The sequence below is a fragment of the Trichomycterus rosablanca genome, chromosome 5 (genome assembly GCF_030014385.1).
Source record: "Trichomycterus rosablanca isolate fTriRos1 chromosome 5, fTriRos1.hap1, whole genome shotgun sequence".
NCBI classification, from domain to species: Eukaryota; Metazoa; Chordata; class Actinopteri; order Siluriformes; family Trichomycteridae; genus Trichomycterus; species Trichomycterus rosablanca.
The window spans coordinates 21,953,320-21,971,490 of NC_085992.1; the positions used below are offsets into that span (position 1 = coordinate 21,953,320).

An 18,171-nucleotide genomic window follows, 5' to 3' on the forward strand; every position below is an offset into this window, starting at 1 on the left:
AAATCTCAGCAAACATGTATGCCGTTTAACGAATATAGACACTTACTGCCAAATAAAATGATTTCCTGTTGATTCTGTTGTACTATTTTAATTTCTTTCAATAAGCTCGAATTAAAACCATTAATTAATTATGTTTGTTTTTAGTAATGTAAAAGATTTAAGAGGGAAAAGACAAGATGTATTAAGGGACAACTGCACTGTTTTTGAAGTATTCAACCAACATTTACAAATTAATTTTAGTTTATTTGACCGTAAATCACTAGTTAATTTACCTCAATATTTATATGAAGTGCGTTTGTTTTGCAATGCACAGAAGTACTACTGTGCAAACGATTAATTCATTAACCTAGCAAAACATCACTAACTAGTCCACTAAAGTAAGATAAGTGACCCCTTTATTTTAAACAATGATACTAAAATAAAATAAAAATAAAATAAAGGCTACACGTTAAAAATAATTGTATTTGTTTAAGGAAAAAGTTAAACACTACCTGGCCCTGAGTGAAATATTCTACAAAGAAATACAGTAAACCATGACTGTATTTTTTTAATTTAATAATGTACAGCATTTTAGACTTAGATGTTTGGATTTTAATAATGTGGAATGGCTATATTATTGAAGAATACATCAAGACGAAGCTGTCTCTGCCCATGGTTGAATAGTTTAAAATGTTTATTCTTTCTGGGTTTTAACTGCATGCAAATTAAACATCATTACTAAGGTATTTCACACCTCAAGTTGGAATGTAGAAAGCGCTTGATAATCCTGAGCCTGCTTCAAATGGAGATTTTAGACCTGTTTCAAGCACTCAATAATAAAACTAGATAGCACTCATAAGGATATAGGCCATAGAAATGTAATTCTCCCATGCACATCCAGGCATTCAACAATCACCATTCAGGCTGACATTTAACATGACAAAGGCAATGCAAAAGACTGGTGAGCCCTTGCTTTCTATTACAATCCCAACTATTAGGTTAAACCAGCCTTGCTGGATCTTCATATTTTTTAATAACTTACTGTGATTTCTTGCTTTTTATAGGCTCTACTAATCCAAACATAATGCAAGATGGCATAACAATTAATGATGCTCAATTTTATTCTTTTATTCTTAAATACTATATCTCATGAAATACAAAGAAAATAACATTCTAGGGGACAATCTAGTGAAGGATAAGTGACTACAAGGATTAATTTGTATGTTTAACAAAGTTATTTTAGTTCAGCACATAATTCCATAGAACTGGATGTCGAGTTATCAGAGTTTAAGCCTATATTGGAAAATATACACATAACTGGAGTCAGCAAATATAGACCAATAAGCAAACTCTTTTTTTTTTCTTGTTAAAGGATGTTTGCTCAGTGTCATTTGGGGAAATTACCTACAAAATTGTGGACGTGTTTTGTAACTATTTAAAGCCAGTTGGTTAACATCAAAAGATAATTGATAATACGATAGCTTAAGTTAAAAAAAAAAGCACTAAACTAGCAAGAAAATTTTTTACACATTTTTAAAATAATTTAAAATAAATATTAAAGTCATCAATCTGCTAGAATGTCCATGAGAGCTTCCTGTTCAGAGAAGTGCTGTAAAGATGTGCTCATTTCTTCCAGCATCTCCTCCCCTAATAAAAATCCATGGACGTCATGCATAGTTTTCCCAATCCGGTGATCAGTGACTCTGTCTTGGGAGAAGTTGTAGGTCCTGATTTTTTCTGATCTGCCTTTAGTGCCAATCTGTTATAAAAGGGATAAAATAAATGTCAAAATAGGCCAATGCAAAGGCTCACAATTTTAAGAAATTGTCCACCCAATCAACAGTTGTTTGATTTTAGTGGCTAAGAATCAGAACTGCATACAGACAAAATAAAACAAAAGTATATACTGTCTTTGGACAGTGGGGGTTTAAATGAGAACCTCTGAATTGATTGTATAGCTGAAGTCAAAGTTTATACTTTTATAATTTCAATGACTTCTGCAGGTGAATTTTTTGTCCATGATTAAATCAAAACTTACTATTTTTAAAAAGTTTTACAAACTTAAAAATGGTAACTAATATGTTTGATAGTGTAGAAAGAAGTCTGCTTGTGGCTGTAAAAGCAGCAGCATAATTTACCCACTTAAAATTAATTACACATAATATTCAGTAGTTGAATGTTTTTACTTTTTAAGCTAAGATTTGATTGTATGGACAACAACATTGTAATTATACTGTAATAGTGAACACATGCCAGTTTTTAAACTTTACATCAGAAATAAATAGTTACATTTAGAACAGTTAATGTTCACTTTTTAAAGCAGAACTTTGCTGTATTTTTATAAATTATCATAGTGGACTGTAGTTTATTGAACATGATTAAAGTCTCTAATGTAAAGTACTGATGTATCCCCTGATGAGTCCCAAAACGTAAGGAAACTCATGATTCTATCTATGCATGATATTGGAAATTATTTTATCTAAAAAGACAAAACTTCAAGAATATGGCTAAAAACACTATGAAAAAAAAAACACTTGCTTGGGGAGTCTTTTACTCCTTCATGACATAAACATGATTGTTAATTAATTAATGGATATTACATACCAGACCAGTAGTTTGTCATATGTGTTTTTGGAATCTAGCAAACCTTCATATGGTTTGTAAACGATGTTGCCATTGCTTGGAAACATTTTATGAAACAAGAAGCAATCACGGTGAAGGTACCCACTAAAGGTCTGAGGGACAAATTTATTAAAACGCCATTAGAAGAAAAAAGCTACAGAACCTAAGCAAACAGCAACATCCCTGTTAGTATAATTGGTTTGATAATTGACAAAAGTTTATTTATGGGACCACAAATTGTCCTCAGATGACAACATGCTGGTATACTAACGATGAGGCAGGTATAAAAAGCCAGCAGTCACGTGAACAACTGTACAACACGTGAGTCAACTGTACCAAAATCTGCTTCTACACCCCTTGCAAAACATCTCATAAAAGAAAGCAAATCTACAATCTACAATTCACAAAAACAATCTACAATTCACAAAAACAATCTACAATCTACAATTCACACACCTGCATTTTGAGAAATCAGAACACTTTTGGACAAATGTACCCTGTCATGACAAAACAAAACTACAGTTTTTTTTGTTTTTTTTACAGCACTGAAGGATTATTACACAATGATAGTCAGCAATCACATGTAGATTGGAAAGAAGGCCAGTGCTTAACAATATAACCGAAAACCAACACAGAAATCATTGTTTGATCTTTGCTGTCAGTAAATTATTTAAATATATTGGTCAACAGTGGATGCCTGATTTCAATGGAGAGCAAAGCTACAGAGCTCTACATGAGAGAGTAATGACTGATTTGAAACACACCCTCAGTATGTATGCATCAGCTCTGTGTCCAGACACATTTGAAAACTTGAACAGGAAAACTTGTGCATTTATATTATTTGAATGATAAATAAATCTGTTAAACAATAAAAATCACAAATTGTGAAGTGTCAGTCTTTTGCCATTTTTTAACAAAGATCATATTGTGCATCATGCTCCAGTATAAAGATAAAACTGCTTATCATCATATAATAACTTTACTTATGGTAGGAAAATCATTATTATACTAGCTGCATCTCTATTTTGATTAGCATGATTAGTTGGCCTTTGGAATAAACCAATTTTGAGCAAACCAGTTCAACATTCAGAATGAACATTTTACACACTTTGGTTTTTTTGAGTGTTTACCGTACCAGCATCCATTTAATCAATAATGCCTGCATGACTTGATATGAACCAAAGTGTTTTATATTTTAATTGGTTGCTATGAGTCTGTAAATTGTTGACTAATGACAGTCGATTGTCAGTTATAAGAAATTGACGAAAAGAACATTTGCATCACAGGTAAATAGTACATCGATAAATGTAAGCAATTAATTTATCTTCTTATTATAGTTCACCCGTTTTTATTTTAAATTTGTATGTAGGAGCATAGAAAATTGATCTAGTATAAAGCTAGCTTTACACATCATCCAGAACTAAAACTGATATTAAATGTCATATTGATATCAGTGCCAAGCTATGTTTAAATTGTGTTGGAAACCTTTTACTTTGCAAAGCTCCCAGCTAAAACAGATCAGAAGTGTACCTGAAGTTTGCGAGCCTGGTATCTCTTACTAGTCTCCTCCTCCAGCTTTGCACTGTACAGCTTGGCTCGCAGCAGCTTCATGGCTTTCTCTTTGTTTTTGATCTGGGAGCGCTCCTGCTGACACTCAGACACTATGCCTGAAAATACAAGATTTACACAGTTTTGCTTAGACATGCCAACAGAAATTCAAACTTAAACACTTAGTTCCAACAAGTAGGACACAATCATGAATTGTGATAGGCCGTGATAGCTCAGTGATTAGGGTACTGGACTAGTAATCAAAAGGTTGCCGGTTCAAGCCTCACCACCACCAAGTTGCCACTGTTGGGCCCCTGAGCAAGGCCCTTATCCCTCAATTGCTCAAATTTGTGTTCAGTCATAACTGTAATTTGGATAAAAAAAAGCATCTGCTAAATGCCAAAAATGTAAATGTAAATGAATATGTCTTAATATACACAAGTGAACGATTGTATTTACATATACAGAGAAACCAAATAATGGCAAAAAAATTGATTTTGGCTATAGTCTCACATGAATCTTAGTAATCTGATAATAGGGCTCAAGTGAAGCAGTGGTTAAATACGTTAGCTGTCAATCAGAGCTGACATCTTAAACTCGCAAGTTTGAATCTGAGTTTTGCTACTGCCAGCTCAGACACCTATACAGACACTGACTGGCTCATCAGAGGGTAAAAATGCTGGTGGGAATTCCTCATGACTGCTGCACTGTTGACCTCAGCTGGCAGTTTGATAGTGTCTTACTAGTCTCCTTCTCCAGCTTTGAACTGGTCAGGTGCAGTAGAAGAAGCAAAATGCAATCGGCTAATTGGATGTGACTAAAATGGGGGGGGTTGATTGTGGGGAAAATGCTTTAAAAAAGTAATCTGATTATAGACAAATTGTGAATCAGTCACAACCATTTGTAAGGCTGTTTACTTTTCACTAGAATCACTGTACCCTTTTTTAAATCAAGTAAATTATGTTTATTTAGGTTATGACTTGTCATCTTTATTTTTTATTATCTAAACCCATGTTTATAAATTAATAGTAGTACATAATCCCATTTACAGACAAATAGTCTTAAAACGTTCTTAAAAGCCGCTCAGGTGGCGCAGCGGTAAAAAGACACGCTGCAACCAGAGCTGGATTCTGAGTACCTCGTATCGAATCCAGCTCTGCCTCCCTAGTTCGAGGCCGAGTGGCTGTATGAGCAACGATTGGCTGGTTGCTCAGTTGGGGGGTGGGACAAAGAACCGGATGTGGGTCTCTTTGTCAGAATGCGATTACGACCTCTGCCGGCTGATTAGAGGCGCCTGCACAGAAATGAGGAAGAGTGCCCTTAGGGTGTGTCTCTCCGCATGCAACGCTAGGTGGCGCCAAACTCATCAATGTGCGGGTGGCAAAAATGCATCCGGCTGTTTCGGAGGTGATATGGGTTAGCTTCGATCTCCTCGGTCAGGGCAGAGTTCGGCATAGACAGAGAGAAAGCACGATGCAAATTGAACAATTGGATGTGCTAAAGGGGAAGAAAAAGGGGAAAAATTTAAAGAAAAAAAAAACATTCTGAAAACATTATATTTTGTATGTCTTGCTATTTGGCTGGAGGTTGGAACTCCAAGTTAATAAGTCTACTTTCCGGTTGCTTTACTGTCAGTATTTGGTTTAGTAAAAAATAACAATTTATTGGTCCCTGCTTTAGCTGCTTAACTAAAGCAAAGATCTAAATAACTACACTAGTAATTCATAACTGACAGTCATTAGTTCAAGGGTAACCGACAAGACTTGGGCGTTCCATCAAAGTACAAAACACATCACTGAATTTTATATGAGGGATCTTCAAAGAGTTTCCACACTTTTATATTTTGGTTGGAAACGGTGAGAGCGGGAGGAGTAGTAATTGGTCATGTCTGAGAGAGAGCTTATAGTCCGAATTTTGCGCCATCTGATTTCCACCGTTTTGAACCACTCAAGCTTTAAGGGAAGCTTTAAGGGGAAGAAGATTTTCATGTGGTGGTGATGTGAAAACGGTGCATCAGTGGTTACGCGCTCAACCAAAAACATTTTTGCTAAAAAGTTGGTACGATGCTGGGAAAAATGCATCGGAAGGTGCTTATGTAGAAAAGTGTTGTAGTTTGTTTTTGACATTCTTAATAAAGAGTTTAAAAAAGTGAGGAAACTCTTTGAAGAACACTCGTATTAACAAGGCTTTATGTTTTATTGCATTAAAACAGTTAAGCACAACAAGCATAGCAGTGATGTACAACATAAACATAAATATAATGAACATAACCAGAACTAGCTCAGCTTCCAGAAAATCATATTTAAACACTTGTATGTAGCTGGCTCAGATTTCAGCACATATTCTAAAATCTACAGCTTCGATCTCTTTCCATACTAATGGTCAGCTATTAAAATAAATTGAAATGACCCAACATGCTGGTTGTTATTTGGTTATCAAGTAATCATTAACAACTCTACTTACTAATGTAGTAAAAATTTGATTCTACAGCCCCAAATCAGAGGAAGTTTTGACAGTACGGAAAATGCTAATGCATGTTTAGTTTGGTCAACTTAATTTAATTTCTGCATTTCACACCTGCCAAACAATTCTAAAAAACTTCTTTTAAACAGGTGACGTGAACAGGTGATTGTAATCATGATTTAGTACAAAAGAGTATCCACAAAAGCCTGAGGCTTTGAGAAGCAAAGGTGAGCAGAGATCACCAGTTTGTCAACAAAAGATAAACAACAAAACAAAAATATTAAAATGTTTGAAAACACAACAATTGGAAGGGATTTGCATATTTCTTTCTCTACAGTACTATTAGAAAAGTTTCACCTGTTGGTAAGTGAACAATCCGCACAGCGCTGTCAGTGGTGTTTACATGCTGTCCTCCAGCTCCACTGGCTCGCTTTGTCTCAATCCTGAGGTCTTTGGGGTTAATGGCAAAAGAGATCTGCATGAACGTAAGTACAAACATGAGTACCGGTAACAGCATGTTCCAAAACTAGGATGTAAGATTTTAAGACTTATTAAACCGAAACTGACTGTACAAGCAATTTTATGTATATAAAGACAAATAAAGTGTAGTAACTTTTTCTGGTAATGCATACCCTGTGCCCTACCAGAAGCATTCAGGCTCCAAACCTTACTATTAAACTCAAGCAGCTACCTTAAAAGTTTCCACAGGAACACTATGCCATGATCTTAAATTTCAGAAGAGTTTTAAAAATGTTGAAGTATATCAGAATTAATGCAGAAAAGTACATTGAGATTTTAGAGCAACATATGGTACATCTTTTCCAGGGACGTCTATGTATTTTTAAACGAGACAATGCAGCACACATTACAAAGGCATGGCTACAGAAGAGGGTACGGGTACTGGACTGGCCTGCCTACAGTCCTGACCTGTCCCCAATAGAGAATGTGTGGAGAATTTTAAAACAGAAATGTGATAACAACCACCCTATACTGTTACACAGCTTAAGATGTGTTTGCAGGAAGAATGGAACAAACATCTAAAACACTTCATCACTTGGTATCCTCATTGTTAAAATGTATTTAAGTAGCCTAAAGTGAAGGAATGGATGTATATTAACAAGTGAAATGAAGCTGACCAGACAAAACATGAAATATCTTGGGCTCATAGCAGACCCTTTAGTCCAAAGCAACTTACACTCGCAGTCCAAGTAATTAAGAATTAAACCTGCAAATTGCTGATCACTAGTACAGTAACCACTAGGCTACCACTGCCCTATGAATATGCTTTTATACTTTACACCAAGAGTAAGTAAGGACACCAGGTAAATTATGCATCACCCAAACATTATCAAACGTAATGTATTTATAAGACATATTGTATTTATCATACTTCTGCTGGCTGTGGTAGTATCGCCACTGTCATTGTGCTGGTGTGCATCCGGCCCTGTTTCTCTGTCTTTGGGACTCTCTGTACTCGATGGACACCCGCTTCAAACTTCATCTTTTTATAGCTAAGTGGGCCACTGATGCTAGCTATGGCATGCCTTATTCCTCCTGCAAAACAAAAAAAGAAAATTGCTTTCCTTTGAGTCATTTTTCAGGCCAGATTAGAGATCCCAGCTATTGGAGATGTAAAGTTTTATAATAAACCTGCTGCAAGATTGAGAGGCTAACCTAGATCACTTGACATAACCTCCAGTGTTTCAAAGCCCCAGCCATGAAAATCAGCAAAGTTTTGATACATGTCGAATATCTCTGCAGTAAAAAGCATAGCCTCTTGACCTCCAACCCCAGCAGTGACCTCTAGTACCAGATCGCTCCTGTCCAATTCTTCCTCGGGGATAAGAAGAGAAAGAATCTATGAAAATAGAAAGTATTAAATTACAGAAATTGCAGAAATGTATGTTGTTCTTTTGCCATTTTATCTTAACCAGTGACTGACCATCACTAGTCCACAATTAACCATTAACTAACAAGAGTCCATCAAAGTATGAGTTTCATATGAACAATAGTACAAGATGAAGTAAATAAAACCAGATTATAATGACATTAGAAGTTGAAATATTTTAGATAGAAAGTAACAGTTCTTGATGTTGTTTAGGAAGAAAGAAAAAATGGCAAGCCTTCTGATCTGAGCAACTGTGACAAAAGACAAAATGTGATGGAATTTCAAAAACAGCAGGTCTTGTGTGGTTACGGCATGCAGCAAATGATACCTAGAGGCAGTGTGACGCTCTGTGCAATGTTCTACGGGGAAACCATGGGTCTGGGCATTATGTTAATATCGAGTACACTACATTCATGGCAACAATATTTTCTAATGACAGAGTTCAAGGTGTTAACCTGGCCTGCAAATGAATTCAATTAAGCTTTTGTGGAATGTGCTAGACAAACAATCTGTTCTGTTGTGGTCTTACAACTTGCAAACACCATTTCCAGAAACAATGGGACATTTCATAAAATGCAATAAAAATTTGTTAATTCTTTTGACTCATCATTAACTAACAAAAGTAGCGGTAAAAACACACGCTGTTCACCAGAGCTGAGATCTCGAATACATTAGTGATGGGTCATTCGCGTACGATCCGATTCTATTGAACGGCTCTTTAAAATGAACGACAGGAACCGAGTCGCGTCTCTAGGAGCCGCTATGTATGTATTTTTATTTCTGCGCATTTCTTATTGGCTGTAATCCACCCATTCTGCCTCGCTTCGTAGGCAGTTCTATACAGGAGTCAGCTGTGTGGAGTCATTTTTATGAGCAGGCAGCTAGTGTTGCATCCACGCAAAATCCCACAGCTAATGCCATCATGGAGGTGCAGGCTTACCTCGAGGAACCCCTTTTCCCAAAACCATCAGACCTTCTTAAGTGATGGGAAAATCAGGCTACTGTGTACCCAAGGCTCACCAAGCTCGTGATGGAAAGGCTTTGCATTGTGGCCACTTCTGTCCCATCTGAACGCATATTTTCTAAAACCGGTCAGATTATTTACCGAGCTGAAAAAAATCGAGTGAAACCTTCAAAAGTCAGAACTTTATGCACTATTGTTATTAAAATATACTTGTCAATTTGCATACTTTTGAAATTTTTTTTTTCCTCTCATTTAAGCATTGTTTGAATTAGGTCATACATTTAAGGCAAGGTAGCAAAAGTTTTGCATGATTGTATATCATTGATATTAATATCGGGGCTGTCTTAGCGTTTACCCAGTAGTGCTTCCCACTGCCTGAAAAAAAAAAGAAAAACAGAACGAAGAGCCATTTTTTTGAATGGCTCTTTAAAAGGAACGGAGCCAAAAGATCCGTTTCCCTTCAAAGAGCCATAATTCCCATCACTAGAATACATCGTATCAAACCTTGGCTCTGCCTGCCGGCTGAGGCTGAGCGGCCACATTTACAACGATTGGCCTGTTGTTCAGATAGGGGCTGGATTAAGCCAGATGGGGACTCTCTCAGACTAGTGCAATTACGACCTCTGCTGGCTGGTTGGTGGTGCCTGCACGGAGATGGGAAAGGAGTGCGGTAGAGAGTGTGGCTCTCCGTACACAGCGCTGTACTGCACTACACTCGTCAAGTGTAGATGATAAGATGTTCGATTGCTGTGCACGTGTCAGAGGGGGCATGGAGCAGCCTCGTCCTCCCCAATCAGGAGCAGGGACCAGCATTAAAGGAAAAAATAAGTAAAAACAAAGAAGGCTTCCAGTGTTTTCAATGATCACTGCTTGTAGAGACTTAGGTGGATCCCCCTTTTATACTTGACCATGATTTCCTCACCTGCATAATATAAAATGTTTTAAAACACTGAACCCTTACTATTTTATCAACTTTTCAAACTTATTTTGCATTGTCTTAACATGTTTGTGTCGAGTGTGTTGTAGGCATCAAATTAAAAATTCTAAATCCTAATTCTACTGTCAGTTAAATAAAGATTCAAGAGTATTAACACATTGTGGTTAAACGTTTGAACACAACATTCTGTTAACTGAATCAAAGTATATCATGTAATGTTGACCTACAGTTTGTTTTATTTCTTGAATAGATGCCAGGCAGTTCTCCCTCTCAGTCTGTGCCAACTCCCGCAGATCTGGGTCACTTTCTGCAGGGAAAAAGACAACTGGGTGTCACAAATGTAATAGTTTACATTTACATTTTTTGGCATTTAGCAGATGCTTTTTATCCAAAGCGACTTACAGTACTGTGACAGTGAACTCCCTAAGTAATTAAGGGCCTTGCTAAAGGGCCCAGCAGTGACAACCTTGCAATGGTGGGGGCTTGATTACTAATCCAGTACCTTAAGCACTAGGCTACCACTGCCTAGTTACTTTATAGTCGATAATATCCACTCGTGTGGCTTATTCTGACCTTTTAGTAGCTCCTCTGTCTCATTCAAGTATTTATGTTTTGATTCCAGCTCCGTAATGCTTTGGACCAAAGGCGATAAAACAGTCAGTCTGGACCTCTTTGCTCTCATTTCCTCGTCGTCCATTTGTACATGCCCAGCGTTGACAACTTGCAGACAGTCAGTATATTCTGCTTTCACTGTCCTCAGGTAGTCCTGCAAAGATTTCCTAGAGAACATCTGATCCGGAGTCAAAATCTTTTCAACCAGGTAAGAGTTTGTAGTATGAAAATGTCGGTGACATCTCCAGAATCTGCAGATTGGGCTTGTATATTTGCGGCTGTGTGTAATCAAAGTTCTAACCTTCAGTGTCGCGCCATTTCCTAATGGCTTAAATAAAGCGCATTTAAGCAACTGCTTAGTAAAACAAGCAACCGACATCTTTATACTCTATACAGCGATACAAAAATATCACCCAGCCTTTCTGATTCGGTACTAATGATCTCACTCATTCATACGGTGCAGCGTTTCCTCACGCTAAGCGACCATGCTGCTCCTGGTCAAGACAACAACAATTCAGGGCATGCTTTTCCTTCCGCTAAAATTTAAAATAAAAGTCCTTTATTTTATAAACAAAAACGGTTGGTTCTGAAGTGATCGTCACTGTGCCCTTGTGGTTCTCAATTATTTTATTATTCAGGCCACAGTGCACACATGCAAGAATATATAGAAAGATAAGTGCGAGCCGCACTACCGTGTATCAGGTCAGCAAATGACACACGTCATGTGCTGAAAGTTGATAATAACCAGTCCTTAACCCTCTGAAGGGGAAACCATGTAGTGAAAACAAAGAGATCAGTCTGAAGGGGATTAATGATTTAATATTACTTTTATATCATTTTTAATCGTTTTATATAAATACACTTTTTGCCGCCAGAAATGTGAGGCCTAAAGTGTACAAAGCAGCCATAACATTAGAACCACTTTTTTGTTTCTACACTCACTGTTCATTTTATCAGCTCCACTTACCATATAGAAGCACTTTGTAGTTCTACAATAACTGACTGTGGTCCATCTGTTTCTCTGCATGCTTTGTTTGCCCCCTTTCATGCTGTTCTTCAATGGTCAGGACTCTCCCAGGACCACTACAGAGTATAGGTATTATTTGGGTCGTGGATCATTCTCAGCACTGCAGTAACACTGACATGGTGGTGGTGTGTTAGTGTGTGTTGTGCTGGTATGAGTGGATAAGACACAGCAATGCTGATGGGGTTTTTAAACACCTCACTGTCACTTCTGGACTGAGAATAGTCCACCAACCAAAAATAGCCAGCCAACAGCGTCCCGTGGGCAGCGTCTTGTGACCACTGATAAAGATCTAGAAGATGACCAACTCAAACAGCGGTAATAGATGAGCGATCGTCTCTGACTTTACATCTACAAAGTGGACCAGCTAGGTAAGAGGGTCTAATAGAGTGGACAGTGAATGGACACGGTATTTAAAAACTCCAGCAGTGCTGCTGTGTCTGATTCACTCAGCACAACACAAACTAACACACCACCACCATGTCATTGTCACTGCAGTGCTGAGAATCATCCACCACCTAAATAATACCTACTCTGTAGTGGCCCTGTGGGGGTCATGACCATTGAAGAACAGGGTAAAAGCAGGCTAAAAAAAGTATGCAGAGAAACAGATGGACTACAGTCAGTAATTGTAGAACTACAAAGTGCTTCTATATGGTAAGTGGAGCTGATAAAATGGACAATGAGTGTAGAAACAAAAAAGTGGTTCTAATGTTATGGCTGATCAGTGTATATAGGAAGATAAGTGCGAGCTGCACCACCGTGTATCAAGTCAGCAAATGACCCACATCATGTGCTGAAGGTTGAGAAACCCAGTCCTTACCCCTCTAAGTGGTAAACCATCTAGTAAAAACAAATAGATCAATCTGAAGGGGATTGGGGGGGAGGCCCATTTGAACACAATTTGAAAATTATAACATCTGAAAAGTAATCATTTAATATTACTTTTATATCATTTTTAATCATTTTATATAAATCCACTGTTTGCCGCCAGAAATGTGAGGCCTAAAGTGTATAAATTGAATTGAAAACTATAGCTTCACTCTAAAGTCTTTTCCAATGATGCGCATTACCTTAAAAAGTGTCACAGTTTATATTTACAGGATTTGGCAGATGCTCTTACCCAGTATGACTTACAAAGGTGCTTATAGCGTATAGAAGAACTAAAATGGAACAGTCTTTCTTTGTCTTCAGAAGACAGCAAGAGATGATTTCTTACTTTATTTATTTTTAGTGAGCGCTGCATCCTGACCACCAGATAAAAGCCCACAGTCAGATTGAAGCGATTACAAGGGTGAATTGTTGTAATTTTATTTTTAACCAGTAGATGGTAGCAACACTTTTTACTTTAATGTATGCGACATTGCATAACGTTAACTTGAGCCATGTAAACAATTATGCTCTGCTACACAAAGCCAGGTTTTAGCCCACTACGCCACCCACAGTTAAAGACTGAGGGAGTATAGTATGTGGATCTAGTAAATGGCCAACATCCAGGCACCCTACCAGTAATTTTGGAGGACTACTAATTGATGTACTAATTGTTTATTAAAATCTCTTAAATACCAACTCTTTAAACAGAATTAAACAAATAGAAATGACAGTGCTTAAAGATTAGAAGAGCATAGAATTTGAATAGGTCTTAGGATAAAGAACAGAACATTTGAGGGTTTAAAGTAATAAAAGGGAATTAATACAACTATGGTGTCTGGTAAACAGAACAGGGCAGAAAAGACAACAAAATATTTACAGTGGTACCTAGAAACTTGACGTCAGTTGGTTCTGGGAGTGGCATCGAGTTTAAAAGACGTTGAGTTTCAAGATATTTTTCCATAAGGTTGTATTGGAAACCTGTTTGACCAAATGACCTGCATTCCATGGTCAATAAAAAATACAATAAAACCTCGCAGGTCCAACGCGGCAAAAATGAACGCACCTTAACGCTTACCCCTTTTGTTTACATCGCACACGCATCAAGTTTAGGGGAAACATCTAGATTAAGGGTACAAATTTCTCTTCGAGTTACAAGGTACGACTGTAAAAGCAATTCACACATCAGTCCAAGCAAAACAGTGCCACGACTGTGACACATCTTAGCGACGTAATCCAACTATTAATATAGACCTCATCACTTAGGCCTAATGGTCTTCAACAATTGCTGCTCATAACATTATTGAACATTAATGCACACTGGTTTATACAAGCTGTCTATGTTTCCTAAAACATTATAAACAGTAACCAACAAAGCAAAACAAAACAGTCATTGATTCTCCTCAACAACTTGCAGGATCCTGTAAAATGCCACCCATTAGGAGCTAACAGACAGGGCAAAATATGCTAATAAAACCATTCTGTGTGAGGCCTAGCTGTTTGGTAGTGCTAGTTACTTTAGTTAAAGATAATAGGTTGCTCTAAAAACACTTGTCCCCCACATTAAATCAAAACATAAATAGGTGTGTATGTACTGCATACCAATAGGCTATAATTTATTTAGTACAAATACAAATTAAACAGGTGCTACTTTCTTAAGAAGGGCAGTGCACCTTTAAAGGGCAGCCTGATACGTCTATATTTATCTGACATACTAATATTAAGTGCTGTCACAAGGTAACTGGGTCCCACCTGTCACGCCAGGAACTACTGCCTGGATGATAATGAAAACACTCTTATTGTTCTAGCTGCAAGTCAAGAATTTAGTCTATTTGTTTACAACTTACTCATTTGTGGGGCATATGCACTGATGACATTCACTGACTTCATCAATTTCGAGCTTCACACTCATCACTCTATCAGGCACTCTTTCACCTCCACTACATTCTTAATGTTTTTTTTTTTTCAAGATTACCCCTACCCCAATTCTCCTCTCATCTACACCATGGTAGAACAGTTTAAACCCTCCTCTAATGCTCCTAGCCTTACTCCCCTTCCACCTGGTCTCTTGTACATATATTATGTCAATGCTTCTCCTCTCATATCAGCTAGCTCTCTCTTTTCCAGTCATTGTGCCCCCATTGAACATTCCAACTCTCACCTTCACTTTCTGAACCTTCCACCTCTCTCTGCTGTAGAACATTATTTCCCCCTCTCTTCCTTCTTCTCCTTGACCCAACAGTAGCATAGTTTCTACCAGGACACCGCTGACCAACAGTGCTATATATTGGTTGTTGTTAACCTGGGCCTCAACCAATCCGGTATGTAAATATGACTTTTGATCCGCATATTTGACTTGGCACAGTTTTTATGCTGCATGCCCTTCCTTCCTGAATGCCATTCCTCTTTATTTTCCTGGGCTTGGGAACGGCATTACGAATGCTCTGATACGTGCACCCCAACCCAATGGCTTGGTTATAAACATTGAAAAATCATAATGCAGTGCTTTAACCTTTTTTGTCGTATTATTTTTACAGTGTTTTAGTGTATGGTGCCCTGTACAGGGTGTTTTGGTGTGTCTTGTGCCCATTGAGAGCTGGGATAGGCTCCAGCACCCCTACCCGACAACACCCCCCCAACCACCCACAACCTAATCATTATAATATATCAATGAATAGGCATTTAATCCCATCCTACATACATACCATACAAATAAAATATTAATATGTAAGGTCAGAATCCCTGCCACCCTGTTCACTGTAACCTTGTAGACAGCCTTGGGGAAAGAACATTTAGCTTTGGACTTATTTTGCCATAGATAACATCAAACGGTCAAGTAACCCTCAGTACAAAGTTTCAAATGCTTTTTTTTCACTTCCAAATGTGTAAGTGTACAATGTTTACATTATGTTACATGTTGAAGAGGCATGTGATTACACTTCTGCCTGAAGGTACACTGATTGAAGTTCATTTATCACAAAGAAAATGTCCAAGTCAGAATTTATAAACAACCCCTAAACCAAGACAGTATAAAAAATGTTAATAAAAAACTCACAAAGTGTCTTACATTCACTTTAACTTTTGTGATTACAAACAGGTGATGTCAACAGGTGATTGTAATCATGGTTTGGTACAAAAGCAGCATCCAGGAAAGGCTGAGTCTTTGATGAGCAAAGATCAACAAAGGATCTCCAGTTTGTCAACAAGTGCATGAGAAAATTATTGAAATGTTTTAAAACAATTTACCTCAAAGAAAGATTGGAAGGGATTTGCATATTTCTCCCGCTACAGTGCATAATATCATTAAACGATTCAAGGAATCGGGAGGATTTTCAGTGAGTAAAGGCCAAGGGTGCAAGCTTAAGCTGAACACCCGTGATCTTCAGTCCCTCAGACGACACTGCATCAAGAACCGCCACTCAACAATAGCTGATATAACCACTCTGGGGATTAATTTCGCAAACCTTTGTCAAGGACTACAATACGGAGTTACATACACATTAGCCACTTAAAACTTACTGTGCAAAAAAGAAGCCTTCTGTTAACCATGTCCAGAAGCAGTGTTAACTTCTCTGGGCTCTGAAGGATCTACGATGGACCATCACACAGTGGAAACGTGTATTGTGGTCAGATGAATCAGCATTCCAGGTCTTTTTTGAAAAAATGGACGCCATGTGCTCCGGACCAAAGACGAAAAGGACCATCCAGACTGTTATCAGCAACAAGTCCAAAAGCCAGGGTCTTTGTTAATATACATGGGTCAAAGACGAGACGTAACTTTTTAGTGTCCCCACTTGATAAATAATATACAATTATATTAATATAAGTGGATATACCTTCAATCTACTCCATTTGTACATCTTTACTGAAACCTAAAGTAATTTTTACGGAAAATGTATGATTTTTGAAAAAATAACCCTTGAAACCCCCAAAATGTCATTCAATGCAACGGTCCCCCTACCTCTTTAAGTAATAAAACATTAAGAAAAAACTAATTAATCTTAAGTAAAACTTAAAATTTACTGCTTTGGCATAATTGTACAAATGTCATGTGTGACATATTAAATAATATTCAATCAGATGTGTTTTTTAATATTAATAATATTCAGGATACTTTCAGTCCCCATTTTCCCAATCTTCAGTTGTCATTCAGTACAACGTTAATAAAAAGCCTTATTTTAATATGCAATCAAGCTACTGCAGTCATGTGACCAATTATAACAACAAAAGAAGACTCCTGGGGACCCTTCAGCACACACACGAGGTCAATGCATTTTAACATTATTTGATAAAAATGTCTTTTTACTGACATAGTACATTAAAGAACAAAACTGAGTGTCATTCAGTATAACACAGAAAACGTAATATTACGGTTAATCTTGTAAACAAACAAGGTTATTAACATTTAAATGTGAATATGTGTAGAAATGTCTTTGAGCTAAGGTCAATGTTAGCTTCTGCTAACCACTGGGATAACTGTAAAATGTGCTAAAGTAAAATTTCTGTCATTCAGTACAACAACAGTCATTCAGTGCAACAGAATTTCGCTGTTGCACTAAATTGACAATGACATTGTTATACTGACTTTATAATGTTTTAAAATTATTTTTAAATAATAAAACCACTTTTTTCCATTCTAGTCTTCCTTAATAAGAGCAGTAATTACAATGAATATTAATAATTATGTTTTTGATGAAGTGGTCCCTGAGATTTTGTTATTGTCAAGTACGATGACCTGCCATTCGTTGGGCAGGTACTGCTGTCTGTAGGAGATGAGGTGCAAGTTAGCTGCATGCTACAAAATTGAAACAGAAATTCCTTTGTGTGGCCAAATCCACCTGATGAAATTTACTACCTTAAGTCTGATGTCAAAATCATAATCGCAGAACCAAAGCCATGTACAGCAAGAACCTCAAGGTTAACAACAAAAGACTGGAAAACATTTGTTCAGTTCATGAAATAAAATGCGACTTCAAATGGTTTTCACGGCTGAATGAATTTAGATTTACTGCAGCAACTTTTTCACGTGTTATGACACAAATTCCACACTTCCACACTGTTCTGGTGCCTTACAAGTTGTTATGATGGCTTCATTAGCTATGTTTTTCCATTGCCTTACTTTTTTCATGATGTAGTAATATTATAACACATACTTGCCACTGGTGTGGCATATTTTCATTCTACTACTGCTACTTTAATCAATAAAGAACTTAAAAACAAATTAAGTCATGAATATTCTGATGTAACAGGATAATTTGGAGTAT

The 18,171-nt window shown here is 37.2% G+C and overlaps 1 protein-coding gene across 3 annotated transcripts; it reads right to left on the minus strand.

The window, feature by feature from the left end:
- Positions 1 to 613: 613 nt before the first annotated feature.
- On the minus strand, positions 614 to 15,131 carry mtrf1l (mitochondrial translational release factor 1-like). Of its 3 annotated transcripts, none has more exons than XM_062994974.1 (7): positions 15,069 to 15,131; positions 10,629 to 10,708; positions 8,287 to 8,470; positions 8,003 to 8,166; positions 6,970 to 7,087; positions 4,132 to 4,268; positions 614 to 1,738 (listed from the first exon to the last, which is right to left on the minus strand). In XM_062994974.1, the coding sequence occupies exons 3-7, from the start codon at positions 8,381 to 8,383 to the stop codon at positions 1,544 to 1,546; spliced, it is 711 nt and encodes a 236-aa protein (XP_062851044.1). In that variant the 5' UTR covers positions 8,384 to 8,470; positions 10,629 to 10,708; positions 15,069 to 15,131; the 3' UTR covers positions 614 to 1,543. The 3 variants fall into 3 exon arrangements, with proteins under 3 accessions (XP_062851044.1, XP_062851042.1, XP_062851043.1); XM_062994972.1 differs by lacking the exon at positions 15,069 to 15,131 and adding an exon at positions 10,975 to 11,784; XM_062994973.1 differs by lacking the exon at positions 15,069 to 15,131 and having other exon boundaries at positions 8,287 to 8,442; positions 10,629 to 10,692.
- Between the last annotated feature and the right edge of the window lie 3,040 nt (positions 15,132 to 18,171).